The sequence below is a fragment of the Phragmites australis genome, chromosome 17 (assembly GCF_958298935.1).
Source record: "Phragmites australis chromosome 17, lpPhrAust1.1, whole genome shotgun sequence".
Classification (NCBI taxonomy): domain Eukaryota; kingdom Viridiplantae; phylum Streptophyta; class Magnoliopsida; order Poales; family Poaceae; genus Phragmites; species Phragmites australis.
The window spans coordinates 18,974,042-18,996,938 of record NC_084937.1 but is presented as its reverse complement, the minus strand read 5'-3'; the positions used below and the strand labels follow the sequence as shown (position 1 = coordinate 18,996,938).

Sequence of the window (22,897 nt, the reverse complement as noted above, 5' to 3'; positions counted from 1 at the left end):
CGGTTGTGGGTGTTTTTAGCTTTGTTCTAGAAGAGGTGGGTATTTGGGTCTTTGCGGGATGCACTACTTGGGGTGTTTTGTTGCGAGAGATTAGCCTCCGTCTCCTACCTGTATTTTGTAGGTTTTCTTTTGGGGAGACTTCGGCTTTGGTTGAGGGTGAGGTTTCTCCTCTTTGCTTCTGTTTTTTTTTTTTTTGTATTTTTGTCTGTCGGGTTTCTCCTTTTCAATACAAAATTGACAACTCTCCTATCAGTTTGGTTTAAAAAATGAGTAGCCAAAGCCGAGTGTGTCATTGAAGCTAAAAATTCTCTTTCTCGTCTTTGTTTCTTTAGGGCATAAGCTCTCATGCAAGAGTTGACTCCACACGAGCTCCAATGTCCTCATCCTGAGCTAGCATGCTCTCTTTGTATGCTATATGGGGTCTATCGAGTGCAAGCTATATAGTCTATTACGTAGGTGACGTGAACATATTAACGAGACTTATTTCTATTAGGGAACAACTCCTTATCAGATTTTTATAATTCTAATAAATTATGATCGATGAATCATATTTGTTGGATATGGATTGGACGATTCTACTTATCATCTTCCTAAGACCAACAAGATTTCTTCTTCTCTACAGTGTACTTCTCCTCTGTCTCTGGTGGCACTCTGACTGCCACCTCCTAACCTGCCGCTAGCGCTGGGCCGACGCTTACGCTAGTCATCCGTCACCGTGGGTGGAGGCACCCCGCTGCCTCGCCGAGGACCTGAGCCGGTTTGTCTCCACGACTTTCCCTTTAAGCTAGGGACCCCAAATCCCCGACCCTGAGCCTCATAAACCTAACCTGGCCGATGGACGCAGAACAATGTCCTTGGACTGAAATATAGTGACGCTGAGACCTTCCGTTTCTGTCATTGTACATGCTCGTACAAGAGGGGCCAGTGACCTCGGGACAATGGACTAGCCCTGGTAGGTGGTGGCCCACAAGGCAGCGACTGGTCGTCGCTATTGTCGTACCGGCCACGGCCAGCCTTCTTCGCTCTCCCATTGGTTGCTCCTCGGCGACAAGTCAACCCAGCGACCTCAGCTCAGCCGAAGAGGCCAAAGGCCCAGAGCAGCTCCACCTTGCAGGCACGCCTCCACTCCCCCCGCCCCTAACCAACCCACCATCCCGATGCCGACGGACTCCCCGCCGCCGCCGCCACGCGCGGCGTCGCTGTCCGACGACGACCGCCTGCTCGTCGCCCACTGCGCCGCGCTCTCCTTCCCCTCCCCTCCCGCCGCCGCCGCCTCCCCGTCCTCCCCCGCCTCCTTCCAGGTGCACCACGCGTCCCACCCCTACCCCTGCGCCGCCTTCGCCTTCCCGCCCTCCTGGTCCGCCGCCGACTGGGCGCCCTCCCCCGCCGACGGACGCCTGCCGTTCGGGGACGCGGAGGTGGACCCGGCCCTGTTCCCGTCGCTCCGCGCCGTCGGGACCGGCGTCCCCGCGCGAGCCAACGCCGCCTTCCTCGCCGCCTTCCGCGGGCTGCTCGACGGCTCGCCGCTCCAGTCCGAGGTGAGCAAGCGGCGGCCTTCAGCCTTCTTGCTCCGTCCCTAGCTTGATAAATCCCTGCGAATCTTTCTACCGAGATCTCGTTGCTACTACAGTTTTGTTCACCATACGTAGGGAGATTGCTTCTGTGTCCCTACTTTGAAGTCCAATTGGCCATTTGTTCTTGCTTTTTTTCAACTTTGCACCGTTGCCCATTTGCCCAATTTGAGCAACCGAATGCGCTGTCCGCCCCTATTTTGCGGCGGTCATGCAAATTAAATAATAATAATAATTCGTTAGAAAATAGTGAGCTGAGGAAAGCACCGGAATACCCCTCGTGGCTTATGTGCTGCATCCCCTCCCTGTTGACCACGTGCTCAATCCTCTTCGACCTTAAATCGAGCAGCGGGCGTGAGCGGGCAGCACATTTGGGAGGTGCGGCGGGGTGCGGGCTGGAGGTACGTGGGAGGTGCCGGCTCTGGCTCTGGGGAGAAAAGGCTGCAGGCAGCAGCAGGGGAGGAGGCCTGCTTGGGCTGATGAAGAAGAAGGTGCACCCTAAAGCTGCCGCGTCGACTGAGACCGTTGGAGCTTTTTCTTGATTCAGCTGTATGCGCATCTGCTGCCACCATTACCGGTCGGTTGGAGGAATTGGTGAACCAGACAAGCTTGCAAGTATGCAAGATTGCTAGTACTACTGGTTTGGTTAGTAGCAGTATGAGATTAGGTGCCACTAAATGTATGGCTGATTAAGCCTTAATCACCTTAAGACATGATCACTAGTTTAAAAACCGAACACACATATCATTAGCGGAAGCGTGAACACATTACCAGAGTTGGATGATGCCATTAGGTGCTTGATGATGCCTCAGTGCAGAGAGATGATGACGTAGATGTACAAGTCGGTGAGGGTGATCACGTCGGTGTAGATGAGCTTGGCGCAGTGCCGGCATGATGTAGGTGCGGTGGCACCCGGTGGTGAAGCGGCGGAGGTTTTCACCCTGTAGCAACACACTTTGGATCGGCTAGGGTTTAGATGTGAGGGAGGCGGCTGCACCTTAGATGGACTAATCAAATCATTTGCCAGACCCCTTCGTCTATTTATATAGTGCTGCACGGGATGGAACCGCAACCAGAGGGGTTGGTTGTGCCCCCGATCAGGACGCTCGTGTTCTACGTAGTCCCCTTTAGGACTCGGTTTCTCGTTGTCCATGATGGAGCTGAGATCAAACACTAACATTCTCCCCCTTGATCGTATGTCTAACATCATAAGCCTACTCTCAATGAAATAACACACCAAAGCAAAGCATTGCAACAACTAGTAAAATACCACTGAAACCCAAAAACCTATGGTGTACCACTCCATCTCGAAATGAAAATTCATTATGCTTAATAGGAGTTGATTTGCTTTATGGTTATTCTAATCCAGAATCGTAGGTTTCCTATAACTCCATGCCGACAACATAATCATGAAAAATATGGGTGGTAAGCCTTCAGTGAGCGGCGCCGCAAGCATTAACTCAATATTTTATATGCTAGACATTGACGGTTTGATTCTGGACATTGATGGTTTGATTTTGAATTATATCTTTCACAACATAATATTTAATGTCGATATGTTTGACAATATCACTCGACTTGTTGCTACTCTTATAGAAAATTTAGCATAACATAAGTGGTTTCATAATACTGTTTTACATTCTTAATTCCGGGATAACATAAGTTATTTAATTATACAGCCTGTCTGGTAGCTTCATAACATGTTACAAACTCACTTTGCATCGTTGATGATGCCGTAAGTATTTGTTTAAAACTTTTTCACGAGATAGCTCCTCTAACGAGAGTGAGGATAAAACATATCGTGGATTTTCTTAGTATCTACATACCTTGCAAATAGATTCTTAAACATGAGTATGTAGTGCTTAGTGTCTTGCGAATAGCGGATGACTTTTTAAACGACTTTTCAGTAGTCTAATCCTAGATTTGACTGATATCTGTCAAGTATTCCGGTTACAAAAACTAAAGTAGGGCATGCTCATAACACTTTTTACAGCTGAAACATAAGGAATCGACTTCATTTGATCAGTTTCATAATGGTTTCTAGGACATCGCATATTAAAATATCCCAAAACTTAACCCATGGTCGTTTGCAACATCGAGCTCCATAGCACTTATGCATATTGTATTTCTTTAGTACTCTATCAATGTATGTTTTTGGACCTATCTCGGTGAATATCATCACAACGAACGTAAGAAGCTTCACCGAGATCCTTCTTATGACTAAGATGATTTTTTTCTTCTAAACTTTACTTAAATGTATTTATCAAGTTCCTTATGATTTGAACCAAAACGAAAAGAATCATTAGTTGAGCTTTATTATTTTCAATCCCTTCTCTTTGAGCGTTGCTTCGAACCTCAACGGTGTTTTCCCTTAGAGTCACGCTTTGTTTTGTAGACCCATTTATAGCCTATTGTTTTAGCTCTGTCAGGAGTTTCTACCAAGTCCCATTGTTGCTCGAACTTTAGGCCAATGTTCTTTATACGAATCAGGATCTTTTGGGACTGTTGAGGCTCATCATTAGGTGCTTCATTAGAAATTTCAGAAACCTCATCAGTTCCCCCTCAATTTATGTAATAGTCATAATCAAATAAGTCTAAAGGGTGTAGAGTCACTTTCTTATTGAGACACTCTATTCTCCCCCTCGAAACGTAGCTAAAAAGATAACTCCACGGTTTCGAATAAGTCTCATTATCTACATCACAAACATTCAGAGATATCAAGAACTCATTTAGAGGAAGCAAGGCTAATAATTTCTTAATTTAAACTTAATGATGCAATTATTGTCTCTAAAATTACATTAATAATAATAATGGTCCAATGGGAAAACTAAAGAAAGACTCCTCCTGATGGAAGGAATATGAAAACATTATAAAGTTGAAGAATGAAGCTGTTATCTAATACTAATGGAAGTGATATGATGATTTCAACTTCATCTTTCTTATGTTGGTAATTCTAAGACTTTGCTCCCCTCTTTTATTGTTCTCACGTATGGAATGCCTGTAATGAGTTGACAACGTGCACAATGACACCTGAGTCAATAAAATACGAGAGAAATTAACATAAGAATATTCATTAATAAACGTTATTATATTATTACTCTTTCTCGCATGCTACTTCAGGAAACCAGAATAGTCTTTTTGGTAATGCCCTTTCTTGTTGCAGAAGTGGCAGCCATCATCCTTAGTTTCTTCAGTATCAGGGATAGAAAGAGCAGGTGCCTGGGGCGCCCTCTGCGCTGTCTTGTCGTGTTTAGCAACGAAAAGCAACTTTTTTTTAGATTTATAATTCGCTTGGAAATTCCTTTTGTTTCTGGGGCTGTTTACTTGACTAAAAGAATCTTTATTTTCAACCCTCAGCCTCTCTTCCTCTTGGACACACATTGGGAGTCGCTCATGCTCCATTTATCCTTCTGAGTATTGTAGTTGATCTTGAAGGAAAAAACTCGGGAAGGAAAGATATTATAATGAAGTGGACAATAAAACCATTAGAAATTTCCATATTTATGCTCTTGAGTTTGGCAATCATGTGTGTCACGGGCCATTATAACATGAATGTATGCACATAACAGTGATTCCATATTTGTGCATGACTAATTCATGAATGTATGCACATAACAGTGACCTAATTGCATTAACCTGAGTCTAACTGAACTTGAAACGCATAATTGCTCAAAAATTAGCATCATCCGAATACAATTAGATCTAACTAAGTCTAATTGGGTTCAATTTGTGGCTAGCACGACTTTGATACCAAATGTTTGGCCTTAATCACCCTAAGACATGATCGCTAGCCCTAAAAACCGAACACAAACATCATTAGCGGAAGCGTGAACACATTACCAGAGCCGGATGATGTCATTAGGTGCTTGATGATGCCTCGGTGCAGAGAGATGATGACATAGATGTACAAGTCGGTGAGGGTGATCACGCTGGTGTAGACGAGCTTGGCGCAGTGCCGGCGTAACGTAGGTGCGGTGGCACCCGGTGGTGAAGCGGTGGCAATCTTCACCCTGTATCAACACACTTTGGATCGGCTAGGATTTCGATGTGAGGGAGGCGGCTGCACCTTAGATGGACTATTGTGTAACTTGTTATTTCTTTCTTTCTTGATGATCTAGTGTATAATTCTCTTGATTCCATGTTATTTCATTTGTTACTCAACTAAACGTGGTTACATGAATGACAAAAAAAAAAAAAAAGATGCATAAAATTTTGTCCGGAATTATGAAAAAAAAAATGCACTGAATGTATTTAAACATGGTTGCTGCACTTGTTATGGTTAAAAACATATTTGGTCGCTTTGTATATTTTCCTTATGCTGTCAGTTTCTTGGAACATATATTTCTGATGCTAAAATGGATTATTCTCGTGTTGTCGACATAGTATGAGAACATAACCACTTTTAACAAATATTCATTTTTCACAGTGATTTCTGGTTAATTTAGTTTTACTTGAGCTTATAAAACACATAAGGACAGATGATGAGAATCCAGGAATTAGTAATGATTCAGGCTGGTACTTGCTATAGCATTATTGTTAGTGAGGCTACAATGTGGTTTCGTTTAGGTTTTGAGGAAACAAAGTGGTTTTGTCACATTGCCAGTTTAATGTTCCAGATCCAACCGTCCAGTGCTTGTGTTATGGATTGTTTTCATGATCAATGATATTGTGTCCTTATTTCACACAAAAATTGAGTCACAATTTGTGTTCCTTTCCTTTTTTGTGTGGACTACCATAGGCATTTCATAGTCTTGGCTCCATGTCCAGGGATACTATTTTTATGTCATGATGTGCAGAATATTGATGTTTTAATTTGGTGGTCTTGAAATGATAAATTTGATGTAGATTTTGGTTTCACTATGTTTTCACCTGAGGCAAAGAAAAATATGTTGTTTTTTTCTGTTGAAATACAGGTATCGAGAGCTGTGGCGGAGGAGAAACGTGTTGTATTCACGGGCCATTCATCAGGTGGTTCAATAGCCACCCTTGCTGCTATATGGTTTCTTGAGAAGTGCACCAAAAGGGGAAGTGTTAATCAAGCACACCCATTTTGTGTTACCTTTGGGGCTCCTCTTATTGGAGACAACATCTTCAACCATGCTGTTAGAAGAGAGGGCTGGTCACAGTGTATTTTGCATTTTCTCCTGCCACTAGACATTGTCCCACGCATACCACTAACTCCTCTTGCATCGTTCAGAGAAGAAATTCAAGCTGTTCTGGATTGGTTATCTCCTCAAACACCAAACAACTCACCTGTTGGGAGGTCTTTTGTCATACCTGCGTATTATGAAACTTCATTGAGAAGCGCGCTGTCTATTGCCAGCTACGAGGCCTGTTCTTTCATGGGATGCACTAGCTCGATCCTGGGGACATTGACTTCCTTCATTGAGCTCTCCCCTTACAGACCCTGTGGGACTTATCTTTTCCTGACAAGCAGTGAACAACTGATTGTTCTCACAAATTCAGATGCTGTACTGCAATTGTTATTTTACTGCCTTCAATTGGATCCCCAACAACAATTGCTTGATGCTGCTGCTAGAAGTTTAAGTGCTCACTGGCAGTATGAACCAATTAAACAATGCATCCAGGATATAATTTGTGTGGATTACCTGGGAACATTCTCATCAGCCCTTCCCGGTAGGCAGTCAGACAGAACGGCAATCGGAAGCGTTGAACTGGTAAGCTACCATTTACTCTTTCGCGATGCACTAATGTGATTATCTTTGCAATAGTTATGCCATTTTCTCCACAAAAGTGAACAGGTGTTTGTTCTTTGTGAAGGCAGTCGTGATACGGAAATTGGAAACCGCTAAAGTTGGCTTTCATCATGTGATGCTTCATTCTGTATTGCCGTCCAACACAAAAGCATTTTTATCCTAGCTTAAATAGAACTTGTCTTATAAAATTTACGTTAGTACTTATCTGCACGTTCAACGAAATATATCTTCAGTAACCATTTCCAGATTCCCAACAGGTATTACTCAAATGTAAAAACAATCTCTTCTTTTTATCACAGAGCAAGGAAGCTATACTGCACCTTTCTGCAGCTGCACAGTGGGAGAAGCAAAAACAGAGAAACCAGAAAAGGATAGATGATAAAAACTGCAAAAATATTCAGGAAGCCCTGAAATCCCTAAACGAATACAAAAGAACATGCGAACTCCACGGAGTGAGCTACTATGATTCCTTCAAGGTTCAACGAGAAGTGCACGACTTCAATGCAAATGTACGGAGGCTGGAGCTAGCTGGCCTCTGGGATGAGATAGTTGAGATGCTGCGGCGGCGTGAATTGCCAGACGGTTTTGAAGCGCGGGAAGAGTGGGTGAGTTTGGGAACCTTGTACCGCCGGCTGGTTGAGCCTTTGGACATTGCAAACTACTACAGGCATTCCAAGAACGAGGACACTGGCCCCTACCTCTCAAAGGGGAGGCCGAGGCGCTACAAGTACACCCAGAAGTGGCACGAGCAGCTGCGGCGCATCCCCTCCGGTTCCAGCCTCGAGTCCTGCTTCTGGGCAATGGTTGAGGAGCTCCAGGCTGAGATGACCGATGGCAGAGCGTTCGAGGATCTGAGAGACAGGGTGGTTAAACTTGAGAGCGACGCGCACGGATGGCTTACTTCTGGAAGTTTGGGTAATGATGTATTGCTGAGTAGCTCATCTTTTGTGATGTGGTGGAAGACGCTCCCAGAGCAGCACAGGTCTGCATCATGCATCTTGAAACTCATGTCTCAGTAGGGATTTCTCCACACCTTCCTGCTTTATGTTTGGCTTCCACTGACGAGCTAGCTGTTCCTGATCTGCTGGGGACTGCTGCCACTGTATATTGTATGCATTAGCTCTATGCAAATGTAAATATTGCTGCTTTGTATCGTATTCTCTACAGTAAACAGCGCATGTCAATTGTTTCAAGTTTTTTTACCTGTTTGGTTGATGCGGCCAACGAAAAAAAAAATCATGTACAACAAGGCTGTCACTTCAAACATGAGTAATTCTGTCAGACAAGAATGACTATACATACAATTTAGAGTTATGTTCCATAGTTTTTCGATTTCATTTTCTTTAACAAATGAAGCAGAATAAGGTCACAGCTATGCACAGGAAATAATTCCACGCATAAGATCAGTTTTCTCAAATGTGTCAGCTCCTTACATACCATACTTACAAGCACAAGCGCGATTGGATCAACTAGCAACGAGTATTGCACCCAGGCTAAAACAAGACGGTCGCATATCAGGTGAAACCCATCTGAGTTTTGAAGACTTGCTGATTGATTTTGTTGTAAGCTATTTTTGGTGTTGTTTTTTACTTTTAAGCAGTAGCAAAAAATGCTGCAACTTCTGACTTGAATTAAAAATTGTACCTGAACTTTAAAAGACCTACACTTTCAACTTTGTACTAGAAAAGACAATTATTCGCTAGTAATTTCATTTACAGTACATTTTTTGCTAATTTCGAAAAAAAATATAAATCCAGCTACAATTTTTTTCTACTTTCGAAAAATATAAATAAAAAAATCCAGCTAGCCGCGGAAACAGGCAAACCAAATCCGCGGGAGGGGACGGCTCGAGCTCGTGGGTTTCCGTCCCGCCTGCGCGCGTTCCACGTGCTCCCAGGCCAGGGGCGCAGATAAGAAGGTCAGCCCGATTGCGTCCCGATCCCACGCGATCCCCGACGACTCCACCCCCCGACTCCGATCGATCAACCCCGACGACTCCACGGAATCCGCGGCCTTAATCTCGGACTGATTGATTTTTTTTTTCCTCCAACGCCCCCCGCGCGATCGATCTCGCCAGCGTTCCCACCTCGTCCCGCGGCGGGCGGGCCATGGCGGCGGTGGATTTCCGCGTCCGGGCGGTGGGCTGGACGCTGGGCGATGTGGCGGAGGAGGAAGGGGTGCAGGAGGATGGGGCGGACGAGGACTGGGCGGTCGAGCTGGAGAGGAAGGGGAGTAGGGGGAAGCGGAGGAGGACGGCGCCGCGGGGGCGGCCGGGGACGGGGACCGGGACTGGGCCGAAGCGGCAGCGCATGGCGGCGGCGACGCCTTCGCCGGTTTCGTCCGAGTCGGGGCTCGCCTCCCTGCCGTCGGCGCAGAGTGTGCCGCGCCCAAAGATCGTCGAGCCTCCGGCGAAGGATAATATGGCGCCGGCGCCGGCTGCTGCGGCGGAGGAGGCTGAGAGAGTGGGGGAGGACAGGGCACCCAGCACTAGCGGAAGAAGCGGCGGCGGGAAGAAGCAGGGCCGCGGGAAGGGCCGGAGGTCGTGCCACCAGTGCAAGAGGGTGAGGCAGTGGCCGGAGGAGATGATCAGGTGCCAGCGCTGCGACGAGAGGATCTACTGCGTCGTCTGCGTCAGGAACAAGTACCCCCCGATCAATCCCACACCTTGCCCTGTCCTATTCTGTCAATGATGATTACGGCGATCCTCAGGTAAGCTTGTGATTTTGCAGGTACCCGACGATGTCGGAGGCCGAGGTTAGGGAGCAGTGCCCGTTCTGCCGAGGCGTCTGCATTTGTACGCTGTGCGTTGGCAAGGACAAGCAGGCTGAGCCCAAGGTGATGATCCTGTGGCTTTTGAACCCCAGTACATTTACACCAGAAATTCTGCATGGTTTGAGGGAAATTGGATTTCTGAATTTCATGTTTTTTATTGGTTTAGAGAGGATGCTATTTGTTGTGACAATGCTATGACTTGTATTCCGTTCTCTTAGATTGGGATAAGGAACTCTTTGTCACTGGTAGTGAGCTAAATTGTTTGGAGAGTTTGACTTAAGTGGTTTGTGTGAAGTTATTAATGAGTAGTCCAAAAAAAATATCAATTTTCCAAGTCATAAGACTTTTTTATACTGCAAGCCTTGCAAATATAAGCATAAAAATCTGTCATAATTTGCTGAGTTCTAACAATGTTTGATTCTCCCCTTGTAGAGCTCAGTTTTGATGAAATGTAAGAGCAATAGATCAGTTACAAGGAAGAAGAAGCCCACTGCCGCAAGTGTGAAGTCATCCAGGGCTCGTAATGCGGCGCAGCGAACTAAAGCAATTGACCACTCTTTTGTGAGGACAAATAGGATTAATAATGCATCTGCCGTGTCAGATAATGTAGATGCATCAGATGTGAGAGCTGATGAGGTTGATGCTGAAACTAAAAGGAAATATGCCAGCTATCTGTTGCACTACCTGTTGCCATGTTTGACACAGCTCAACAAGGACCAGGTGGAAGAGAGAGAAGTGGAGGCCAATAGTCGAGGTAAAATATATTCTTTATGAAATGACTTACGAACTAGTTGTTGATTTCAACTGGTTTTTAATAGTATCCCCTCATTTTGCCCAAACAGGATTGGAATTGTCAGAAGTGAGTGTAGAGCAGGCGGTTTCCTGGAATGATGAGAGGGTGTTCTGGTACTGGATGCTCTCAATTATTGAATAATGTTGCATTTTTTGCTTATGTGTTTTTGGTCTCTTAAGTCTTACAACTGTGATTTTTTCCCCAATTTGAACCAGTGACAATTGTAGAACGTCAATATTTGATCTTCATAGAAGCTGCCCAAATTGCTCATATGAATTATGCATTGTCTGTTGTAAGGAGCTTCGTGAACACTGTCTTGTGGGAAATTGTCAGGAGGGACTTGTATCATATCCTAAAAGAGGATCTGATTACATGCATGGTGATGAGCCATTGCACAAGTTAATAGATAACAAAGAAACAGGTTTGTCTAGTTACCAATCTAAGGCCATCAAATGGGATGCTGATCCTGACGGGACTATTCATTGCCCTCCATCTGAACTTGGTGGGTGTGGTAATCAAGTTCTTAAGTTGAGACAGATTTTACCAAAAGATTGGTTAAGTAAGCTTGAAATTGATGTGTTACAAATGAGCAAGCAGCTAGAAATTTCTGATATTATCAGTACAGATACATGTGAATGCTCGTGTTCAACTAATCATGAAAGTTCTAGGAAAGCTGCCACTAGAGAAAATTCAACAGACAACTACATTTACTGTCCAATATCAGATAGCGGGAAGCCAGATGATCTCAGGCACTTCCAGAGGCACTGGGTGAAAGGAGAGCCTGTAATTGTGCAAGGGGTACTCAAGAAAATGTCTCATTTGAGCTGGGAGCCACCTAATATGTGGTCAGAAGTACATGGTGCCAATACTAGTCCCGAGATGGAAAATGTGAAAGTCATCGACTGTTTGTCTTGCTGTGAGGTTAGTGCAATACATGCCGATGACCGCAAATCTATGTTACACTAATTATACATTGAGTGCTGTAAACTGTAGTTTGTTTATGAAACTAACCAGCATTTACACTGCCGTTATTTGTGTGCTGTGGCATATATTTTTATTATGGGATCCAAATTGCTAGGATATAGGCCGAATCCCAAACTTTGCCAACAAAATCATAGGTGTTTGAGTGAAAGTGGGGTTTCCTTGGGAAATTATGGAATTAGGTCAAATTTGACCTAACTTTTAAGGATTTGGATGCCAAACCTCTCATCCAAAGAGGGCCTTTAGAGGGTGTTTGGATGAATTTTCATAATTTTGTTGAAATTTGAACTTAACCCTAAAGGATTTGAATTTAAATACAGACTATCCAAACAGACTCTAAGTGTATTTGGTAGCTGGTTGTGTGTCACACCTGCCTGCAAATAATACTAGGTTTAGTATAGTTAAAAACTTAAAATCCAGGATTTTATTGATGCATCCTCATTAGGAATAAGGTCCGTATGTCTGTTACAATAGGTAACCTTCTATGGTTACAGCAAACAACCAAGGGGAAAGAAAAACAGAAAATACATTCATTCTCACTTAGTTTGTATTTGATTTTGAGCAAGGGAACCAAACACACCCTAATATCTTGCGAGGCTAGCCTCCCATCGCCTGGCTAGGTCAACTAGGTTAAGGATCCAAACACGCCTGTATTTACTTGAATTTGTATATCTGAAATGTGAAAAAAGAAGGGTAAAGTTCTGAATGTACATGGAATAGATGTAGTTACATTCTTCAAATGGAGGTCAAATTGATGGATATTGAATGACTCTGATCAGTGGAATTATTTTATTTTCTGTTTATCATGATCAGGAGAGAAACCTAATCTTATCTGTTATATATGCAGGTCGAGATATGCACCCAGGACTTCTTCAGTGGGTATTATGGAGGTCGGATGTATCCAAATCTTTGGCCTGCAATGTTTAAATTAAAGGACTGGCCTACTTCAAACCATTTTGAAAACATTTTGCCTTCCCATGGAAAGAAATACATCAATTCTTTGCCTTTTCAACCATACACAAATTTGAAATCTGGCTTGCTAAATGTCTCTGCATTGCTTCCTGGTGACATCTTAAAGCTTGATATGGGCCCAAAATCATATATAGCTTATGGCTATGCCCAGGAACTCGGCAGAGGTGATTCTGTTACAAAGCTTCATTGTGATTTGTCTGATGCGGTAAGTAAATAATTACACTACTTTAGCAAATGAGAACAAATTACACCAATCTAGTGGCCATATCATACTGAACTTCGTTCACGAAGTCCTTGAATGGTTTTTTTCTCTTTTGAAGACAAGAAATGTCTATTTTTCCTTTTGTACATGAAGAGAAAATCGTCATCCTTATTTACCTGATAGAACATTTGTTTCCTTTTTCTGGTGACTTAGATCAATGGATTTATTTGATCCTGTAGTAACTCCAATCGAGGCTGTCTCACCAGTTACCACTAGTTGATTATGCAAGCACTTGAAGAGAATTTTGGCATACTCTTGTGTTCTCCACAGAGAATGCTTAGCATCTTGCTATCACCTTGTTTTCTTTAATTCTCTAATTTAATTCTGGCTGTTATCAGGTTAATGTTTTGATGCATACTGCCAAAGTTGACCCTTCTGAAGAACAAGAACAGGCAGTAAGAAACTTGAAAATAAGACATAAAGCACAAGATGAAAAAGATTGTTTTGGGCATGTGGCAATAGATGGAAATGATACAAGCGTGGAGCATGCAAATATATCCTCACCTGAATATTGCGAGGATGGTGAGGGAGGTGCTTTATGGGATATTTTCAGGAGGGAGGATGTTGAAAAACTGAAAGAGTACCTCACAAAACATTCTAAAGAATTTCGCCATATATACTGCTCTCCAGTTGAAAAGGTTAGTGGAAGTGTGATTTGTGAACGTGATTGTACAGACCATTATGGTGACCCTTTTTTAACGCAGACATTTAACCCTGTACACGATGAAACATTTTATCTAACCAAGGAACACAAAAGGAGGCTCAAAGAGGAATATGGTGAGTTGGTCTATCTATCTGTTTATATATGAAATTCTCTGGAGATAATGGTTGCTATGTTCAGTACTCAAAATTTTGATACGCTCCTTTAGGAATCGAGCCATGGACATTTGTACAAAGACTTGGAGAGGCGGTTTTTATACCTGCTGGGTGCCCTCATCAAGTACGGAATCTCAAGGTAAACTTCCCAATGCGCTCTTGCAATACCCCAGTTTCGTTCTAGATAGATGAGGACTGGGAGAAATTCCGCCCAAGTTTAACATGTTCTGTAACTGAATGTGTAATATTTGTGTTGTTGCAGTCTTGCACCAAGATTGCTCTGGATTTCGTATCGCCGGAGAATATTCAGCAGTGTATTAGCTTAACCGAGGATTTCCGTAGGCTTCCAAAGAACCACAGAGCGAAAGAAGATAAGCTAGAGGTAAGACCTTTGCAAATGCACAACCATCTTGAACCTTGTTTGCTTGATCCTGGTAGCGATTTAGGTTATAAGCTCCCACATGCTTGATCATAGCTTGAGCTCAAGCGTTGAAGCTGGAAAAACACAAAAGACCTAAGTACATACCGTAGTATAAAATGCCCGCTAGTGTTTAATGAAAAACACAATGCACAGCTTCGAGCATTCCAAAACCACATACTACAATTTGGATAACAGTTTAGTGTAGGAGTGCAAATTGGGGCGTGTCCGCCCATGGACTTGTACCGTGGCCTTACCTCTGACGGCCGCCTAGGCTCACCATAGCGGTGGTTGTGCCGAGCCTGCGTTGAGCAGTGGCGGCATCAGGCTGTGGAGGTCGATGCCACATAGATCAAAGGTGGGTAGGGAGGCTTGAAAGCCGTGGCGACGCTCATGCTGTTGTTGTGCGTGGCGACATTGTTGTGGTTCGCAGCAACACATCCCAGTGATGGCTGAGGTTGCAGTAGCGCCAGCGATGATGCGCGTCGACGGACTCCGTCAGGTCTATGGGGACGCGTGCGATGTATCGTCGAGCTTGAAGCAGTTGGAGTTCTCTACAATCTGATTTTGCCATCTTTTCATCTCGTTTCTTCATTGGCAATTTCTTGCTTATCCTGCTGCCCACGGTAATGTCCTCCGTCGGCATAATCGTAGTTGGAGAGAGAAAATAGAAGAGAGACGGAAAGGGGCACTTGCAGCAGCGCCAGGTTCTGTCAACTATTTCCCACGCAGTTTGTGAGGCTGGTCATCTCTCTCCCCTGCTCCCAGGCCGAGCACGGAGGTCGCTGACCCCGAGCGCCACCCACTCGAGCTCTGGACGACGACGAGCTATGGAGGTCGCTGCTCCCGCGCTGGCGGTGCCCGCGCGCCCGCCTCCTGCTGCTCAGCTGCCGGATCTGCACAAATCTGGTCACGCCGGGCGAGCTTGGGGCAGGCGCGACGAGCCCTGGGTCGGTGGGCAGGCCTCGGGCGACGACGAGGTCAGGTGGCGCGGATCCATCATCTAAAGCATGGGCAGATGCACAGGGGAGGCTAGGGGGACTTGAGCCCCACTACCGCTAAGCCCCCTTACGATTTTTTTGGCATGAGAGAGGAAGAAAAAGAAGAGGAGGACTAAAAAGAGAAAAAAGAGGAGTGAAAGTAGTGATGAAAACAAAAACGGTAAAACTTGGAATTTCGGATATGTTTTTGAAGTTTTTCGACGGGAGAGGCCAAAAATGATATTTTGAAAAAATGAAAATAGAAACTATAAAACACATGTGGAAACAATAGCTAAAACAATTTTGGCCACTTTCAATCGTTTTTGAGTTTCTGTTTTGGACCGATAATTTTCGGCAGAAATTCGCGAATTTCTTTAGCCCATGGCTCCAAGCAACGGCGAACAGCCTATCGTGTGACTCCTGTGAGACTCAGTCCCGTCGTGGCATCGTCCGACTCCTACCCATGTGGCTTGACCGCTTGATGTTCATGCCTCCTCCACTTAATGGGAAAAAAACAAAAACTTGTGTTTTTCAGTATGTTCAGAACATCCAAACCCTTTTTGAAACCTAAAGTGCTCATGAAGTCATGGTACATAGACTGATCGTCTAATCAATATGCTGATCTGTTGTTGTGTTTGATAGATATAGACTAAGCAGCATGCGTGTTTGATAGTTTGAGGTTGTATTGTGTCCTCTATATATATATATATATATATATATATATATATATGAGTTAGAAGAAGTTAAGCCGCTCTGATTCTTAGCTCTGGATCCACCATTGATCTAAAAATATAAAGATATCAAAAGATCTCCATTAGGAGACCATGTACTCATTGGTGTCAAATGTTTGCTTGCTGCTACATCACCCACTCAGGAAGAGGAATGCTAGCACCCATTGTTTTCCACTGCGGATTAACAGGGTCTTGTTGACTCCCTCAAAATTCCAACCCTCCTCCGTCACCTTGACGAGGGAGAGAATAGGCATATGCAAATGCTGACCGACTTGAAGACAACACCCGCCTCATCGCCGGCCGGCCGAAACAAGGTCCAAGATTCAATTTGCCTCCACATTAAGAAAAGATCCCGCTGCTAAGACAACTTGCAACCAAGATAGCAAACAGGCATCCACAGCGGCGGATCCATAGGGGTTTGGGGGGGCTCAAACCCCCCTACTGAGCTCGAACACCATTGAAAGGAAGAGGTGGAGAAAAGGAAGGAAAAGAAAGAAGAAGAGGGAGAAGAGGTAAAGGAGGAGGAAGAAAAGGATCCACAATCGTACTCCATTAGCCTTCACTGCAATGAAGAGGTGGAGGTCTGCCACTGGGCATTCACAATCGTACTCTGTTAGGCTTGACTGCAACGAAGAGGTGGAGGTCTGTGTCTTCGAACGATGCCTAAAAGGAGGAAAACAATGTTTTGAGGAGGCCGATCCAGGAAACCAGATCATGGGTTTCCATGCATCACAGGACCTCGAAGATCGGCTGGCCTCCCCTGTTAGAAGCTGTGACAAATTGAGCCTTATATCCAAATAAAAACTGTAAGGAAAAAGTTGTAAAGCTTCACATAAAAAAAAAGTTGTTGTGTGCTACAGGCGGAGCGGAGAACACTCTTTTTTCTCTTATACATATAAACTGAGATACAGTGTATCGAGATGTCTCAATGAAGTTAAAGATGGTCAGATGATTCTTATCCGTAAGAAAGGAAAATGTGCTTGGCCAACCTACTACTTGTCTCCCACTTTTACATTGAGGCATGACTACATTATTATAGAAACAATAAAAGCAGATGGAGTAACAGAAATGGGTTTTTATGATCCGTCACTGATAAAATACTCAGAGACAGTTGCTAAGTAGATGACTGATCGTTTGGGTATGCTAGAACTCATAAACGATTTTTATAAATTCGTCTGTTTTTATCATATAGATATAGACGGTTTTTTGAAAAACCCGTGATATTGATACAAATGGTTTTTTTCAAGATCCGTGTGTATCTGTATGATAGATAACAGGCCAGTTGTGAGATTTTGGTGGTTCGAGACGAAATTAAATATAGGCTTCTCATTGAATTAAAACATCAAAAAATAATTAATATATAAATTATAAAATAATATTTGATGTATTAAAAAAATTGATAAACACTTAAAGTATAACCAAACGACGAACGCAAAGTCGTCGAATCACCGATTAGAGCCCTTACAGCTTACACTGATGTCGCTGTGTTCGTCACTGAATTTGATCGCCGATGAACGAAGCAGGCATGACTGCACGAGAGGAAACTATCTCATCGACTTTTCTACGTACGAGAGGATTGCTAATTTGTGCTGTTGCTAACCTACTGCGAAGGAACCAAAGTAGTAAAACTACTTCTTTTGGGCTAGCCAAAGTCCAAAGCCCATGTAAGATCATGTAACAACGGTTGCCAGTCGATTGGAATTTAGACTGTTATGCTTTGTTGAGTCACAAGTAGTATATATGTATACCTATATGGGAGGGGGCCCTGGGTTTTAGAGATCCAGGGCTACCGTTCCGCTTGCCCCCCTCCATGGTTGGCTCTAGATAGATACGGACGGATTACTATGATAAACTGTTTGTAGTTAAAGATCCGGGTATTATTTTAAATTTGATCGCTCGCTCTCCTCTTCCCACTACCCCTTTTTTACAAATAGCTCATCTCCCTCACTAAAGCGACAAAGTTCATCCATCTACGCGTCTCCCTCATTGCCATCCAATCCCCTTCTGTAATGGTGAGTTCAAGGTCTGATTCAGACGATTTTACTCTGTTTGGTACTTGATCTAATTGGTTTGTTGAGTGATTCATTTATTTCTTGGGAGCTTGTTTGACGCTCCACTCTTTGTTAGGGTTTGATTTTGCGATGGAGTTTCGAGATATGGGCGACGAATCAAGGTTTGGGGTTGCACTGAGGTGAGTTCAAATTGCATCGCGCTTTTTTACGCGTTCTATATTGAGTGTCGTTGTTGTGTGTCCCAGATATGCAATAAAATATGTCTTTCTGCTATCAAGCGTTGGGAGGATGGGTTGTTCCTATACCTACTCCATTGTCAGGATGTTTGGCGTCAATTTCGATCTCATGGAACATGTGTTCTTCGTTGCTGTGAAGGGCACCATTGTGAACCTAACTTATGGTGCGAATCGCATTCTTATATCTTTTTATTCTTGATTTAAATTTCTCTATTAGTGTTCATCACAATAGAGACATTTTTTGAACAGCAAGATTGATTTGAATCGTCATCTCTTATACTTAACAAGCGCAAGAGATTTAAAAGCAATGTTGTTTCGTTCTAGCGCATGGCCGAGTTAGTTGGGATGGTGTCTGATCTTGATGACATCAAAAAGATGTATAAAGACAATTCTTTTGCTGAGATTGTGGTGAAACGTAGGCGTGTTGTTAAAGTTTAATCCTCGAAGACCTATTAGGGATTCATGTTGTGTATAGGTTTATGTTCTGAATCATATTTTAGTGTTATTTCTATGTTTAATTGTGTTGTGAATCATGTTCTTTTGTTAATTAATTTAAATATGATGTATGTGATGTGAATTTGCATTTGATGCCCTGTGATGTATGCCATATCATGAGGGCATCCAGTAGACAAAATGAGTTCTCAAAGAGAAAGTACCACACAAATGTTTTTAGCAAAATATATTTGTGACACTTTATATAAATGAGTTTCTTTAAAATCTATCTGACCCTTAATTCATACAGATAGTTTTAACAAACATTGTTTTAAAAAAATATTTGTGAGGTTTTAAAAACTGTATGTGTAGCTATATTACAGACGCAGTTTTATTATAACATCTATACTTATTGCGATGCATCGTTCTTTATTTAGAAACCGACGTTTTGAAGAGTAGCGTGCTTGAAACGGAAGATGAACCAATGGATTTCTTTAGTGAAGAATGGGAAGCACTAGGCAAGTATTTATCATATTTTCCTATATTTTGGTGAATTATTGGTCAATCTGTTAGATATTGCTATATGTCGTATATGTATGTTTAGCTAGTTGATGTTAGAAATGTGAATAGATCTTATTTGTTGCATGGTACCTATCTTGGTGAAGTTGTTAATCCTGATCCTTGTAGCATGGGTATAATGTGTCAAGATCTAACTTAAAAGTGATCTGGTAATCGCTTAGCCTTTGCATAAGTCATCAGTAAAAGTCGAGCAATGGATGTCACTATCATTTGCGAGTTACAAGATTATTGATTGATGTTCCGAAAGAAGGACAAGTTGGGATGATGAGTTGGTGAGTTTTGAGATAAGATGTGAGCGGTATCAGGGGTAGTTCGAGAGAGAAGACTCAAGTGTCGTACATCACTTGCTTCGATTAAGAAACGTCTGTTGAAATCGTTGGTTTAAGCACTTTTCGTACTTATACATATTCAATAAATATATGAATGGATCGATTGTCTATGTCACGCTGACCCCATCTTTATGACCTACAACGCGTAAGAGAAAAGTCTCGTACGTAATTGCCGAATTTAAAGTCCCGTCACACGCAGCAGTTGTAACTCTAGAGGTCTTTCTTTTAAAAAAAAATTCTAGTGGTCAAGTACAATAAGCAGCAGTGACTGACGTCAGGGTTGAAGCTCGCATTCTCCTCCTCTCTAAAATACATGCACGCCCTTCAAAAAAATTGAAACAAAAATCATTTACTCAAAGTGTAAATATATAGTTCTAACACACTTCGTATCTTTACCTTCAGTCTTGTACTTTACCTGCAAAGGGTTGCATCGAGAACTATGAGCTGCCACTGAAAATTTTGTTTTGACCTCCTGTTGATCGCAGGTGAAGAAGATGATCATCTATGCAGTTGACCATGCTCTGGAGATTCTGAAGGGGCAGCGTTGCCCATCCCCCGTTGCTGGTTGACATTGTTTCGCCTCGCGCTGGCCAAAGGGTTCTGCGAAGGCAATAATCGGATGATGCACTGGTATGCGACAGAGGATGTAAAATAGTGCCAGAGGCTCTTTGGCACAATAATCTGAGAGAGGGTAGATCATGCAAATGATTTGTATTTCTAGAGATAGCTGGGCATACTGAAGATTAAAATGATTTTATTTATGCAATCATTTATTCTATGCAGGAGTCATTGTGATATTAGAGAACTTCAAAGGGTCTTTTTTGCTTCACTTCCACACTAAGACACAACAAAGCTAGATATGATTGAACAAATATGGCTAGGGTTTGGTTCACATAAAATTGTGACACAACACTTTCTTAGGCCTTCCCTCCGTTATAAATAAGTGAGAGAACCATCTGGTTTCCCACACTTTCATCACACAAACTACGACAAAATACGGTAAAACAACAAATGTGCCTTAAATTATTATATTCACCCACCTGTTACAATCAGATAATATAGCATTGGCATCTTTTGTTGGTAATGCGGAACCAAAAAAAGAAAAGAAAAACAGGAGTCAGGGAGAACAAATAACGCACGAGGCAACCCTGTGCATACGCACATTATCTGTAAAAAAAGAAAGCAAACACAACCAGAGACTATTTTATTGGAAGAAACTTCACCTAAGGTGCGTTTGTTTCGAGAATGCAGAGCTAACCTGAACTCAGCTGGACTATCTTGACAAAGATTATATGTTTGGCAACTAACCTGCCCAGCCTTATTACTGATCGACTGGAAAGACTTAATTGGGTTGGTAATAGAAAATGGTGGGTTAGCATATAAGTGTATAATTATGGTTTAGATCGTAAGAAGGATTAAAAGGTTAATAACAGGGTTATTGTAGAAAGAAGAATATACTACAATTGATGATTTGTATTGAGCCTTGTGGGTTGTTATATAGAGTACATGGTGGTTTAGATCTCAAACAATCCTAGAGATAAGATGTAAACTAATTCTATCATGCCATGACAGTCGGATCCTTACGGATCATTTACCATATACTCTAACATCCCCTCGCAGTCGTAGCGTGAGCAACGCGGATGCTCAGACTAGAGTGGAAGCTGACAATTTGCTCAAGATGATGATAGCCCTTTTGTTACCAAGGTAACTGAGAGCGAGTTGGCCGTGGTCGTAATCGTAGAGGAGGATCCATTCCTAAAACACAAACATGAGCACACACATGCACAAAGTTAGGTTGATCCACATACTTGAGGACCTCAACTGGCGGGCGGTAGTGGCCACGACAGTGGTCTGGAGGTGTCGAAAGAAGGCGCTAACTCATAGCGATAGCTAGTGTTGTTACGAGGACGAGCAGAATGGGGTGGAGTCACTACTTGGAGAGGAGGTGACATGACGATAATAGCATGACCACGAGTGACAGCAAACCATGATTGGCGATGCAGTGACAGACTCCTTCTTGGTGGTGTGACGGGCTTATGCTTGCGGATAACGGGCCGGCGACGATGATCCGACGTGATGATGATGACAAACAGGGCACTCAGAAGGCCGCAGATGAGAGCCATGTCAACGAGCTCGTCGCGTCCAGCCGTGGTGCCATCAGAGGAGAGGAGGTGCCAGAGAGATTGAAGCTAAGGCGATAAAATACGAAGGTGAGTATCGTCAATGGGTTGGTAGGACGACGACGCTATATGATTGAAAAACAAAAATAGAGAAATCTCAATCTAAAGATGATTAGAGAAAACTCTAACTGACGGTGACGATGACGTGTCATATCAAATATACACATTGAAGACCTGTGCGCTGGGCCTGGGCCTGACTCTCAACCATCCGATTGAGATCAATGCTACAAAAATCTAATTACATTTCTTCGGGTTGCCCCATCCCTGAATTGACGAAAATTATAGGTTGACAACTGAGTTTTTTTTTTTTTTTTTTGAGCGGGACATGGATTATATTAAAAATAAGGACAATGATTACAACTCTGATTTTACAGAAGACTCTAGAGGTTAACTAAATTACACAAACACATGCACTGAATCTTATCTCCAAGTCTGACATGGATCCCGACCAACTCAGAGCATCATTAGAACACCACAAGAGATGCGTGCAGACAAGTGCAGCCTTAACATTGACCAACTCCGGTACGCACAAGATCAGAGTTCACCATCTTCACTTCCTTGGCAGATTAACAAGCCAGCGCCACCGAACAAGACGGTGGCCCAAAACACATAGCTATCGCTCCCGATTGAAGCATCCACAACCCGGAAGGAGCACCCAAATCAGGAGAGCAAGATTTCTTTGAACTTGTTCGCAATCAGGATGAGGAAGGCATACCTATCCAAATCCGCCCGCCCGCCTCCTGCATTTGTGCTGCCGGATCCGCCCAAATCTGGTCACGCCAGGCGAGTTTGGGGCAGGCGCGACGAGCCCTGGGTCGATGTGGTGAGCGCTGGGTCGGTGGGTAGGCCTCGGGCGACGACGAGGTCAGATGGCGCGGATCCATCATCTAAAGCATGGGCAGATGCACCGGGGAGGCTAGGGGGATTTGAGCCCCACTACCGCTAAGCCCCCTTACAATTTTTTTTACATGAAAGAGGAAGAAAAAAGAAGAAGGAGAGGATGATTAAAAAGAGAAAAAAGAGGAGTGAAAGTAGGGATGAAAAAAAAAAGGTAAAACTAAGAATTTTGGATATCATTTTTTAAGTTTTTCGACGGGAGAGGCCAAAAATGATATT

The 22,897-nt window shown here is 43.3% G+C and overlaps 2 protein-coding genes across 15 annotated transcripts; both read left to right on the top strand.

Moving 5' to 3' along the window:
• Positions 1-1,058: 1,058 nt before the first annotated feature.
• LOC133896815 (protein EDS1L-like) lies at positions 1,059-8,625 on the top strand. Of its 2 annotated transcripts, none has more exons than XM_062337456.1 (3): positions 1,059-1,538; positions 6,485-7,249; positions 7,588-8,625. In XM_062337456.1, the coding sequence occupies exons 1-3, from the start codon at positions 1,158-1,160 to the stop codon at positions 8,305-8,307; spliced, it is 1,866 nt and encodes a 621-aa protein (XP_062193440.1). In that variant the 5' UTR covers positions 1,059-1,157; the 3' UTR covers positions 8,308-8,625. The 2 variants fall into 2 exon arrangements, with proteins under 2 accessions (XP_062193440.1, XP_062193441.1); XM_062337457.1 differs by lacking the exon at positions 1,059-1,538 and adding an exon at positions 1,568-2,062.
• A 510-nt stretch (positions 8,626-9,135) lies between these two features.
• LOC133897559 (lysine-specific demethylase JMJ26-like) lies at positions 9,136-20,383 on the top strand. 13 transcript variants are annotated; one of them, XR_009905933.1, is made up of 14 exons: positions 9,136-9,929; positions 10,018-10,123; positions 10,493-10,814; positions 10,903-10,966; positions 11,069-11,774; positions 12,682-13,011; positions 13,407-13,706; positions 13,773-13,845; positions 13,938-14,023; positions 14,147-14,266; positions 17,948-18,025; positions 18,141-18,204; positions 18,304-18,425; positions 20,087-20,383. XR_009905933.1 is itself a non-coding variant. In XM_062338324.1 (13 exons), the coding sequence occupies exons 1-12, from the start codon at positions 9,397-9,399 to the stop codon at positions 18,201-18,203; spliced, it is 2,781 nt and encodes a 926-aa protein (XP_062194308.1). In that variant the 5' UTR covers positions 9,136-9,396; the 3' UTR covers position 18,204; positions 20,087-20,383. The 13 variants fall into 13 exon arrangements, 4 of the variants coding, with proteins under 4 accessions (XP_062194308.1, XP_062194311.1, XP_062194310.1 ...); XR_009905931.1 differs by having other exon boundaries at positions 18,271-18,425; XR_009905932.1 differs by lacking the exon at positions 18,304-18,425 and adding an exon at positions 19,131-19,211 and having other exon boundaries at positions 20,087-20,145.
• The last annotated feature ends 2,514 nt before the right edge of the window (positions 20,384-22,897 follow it).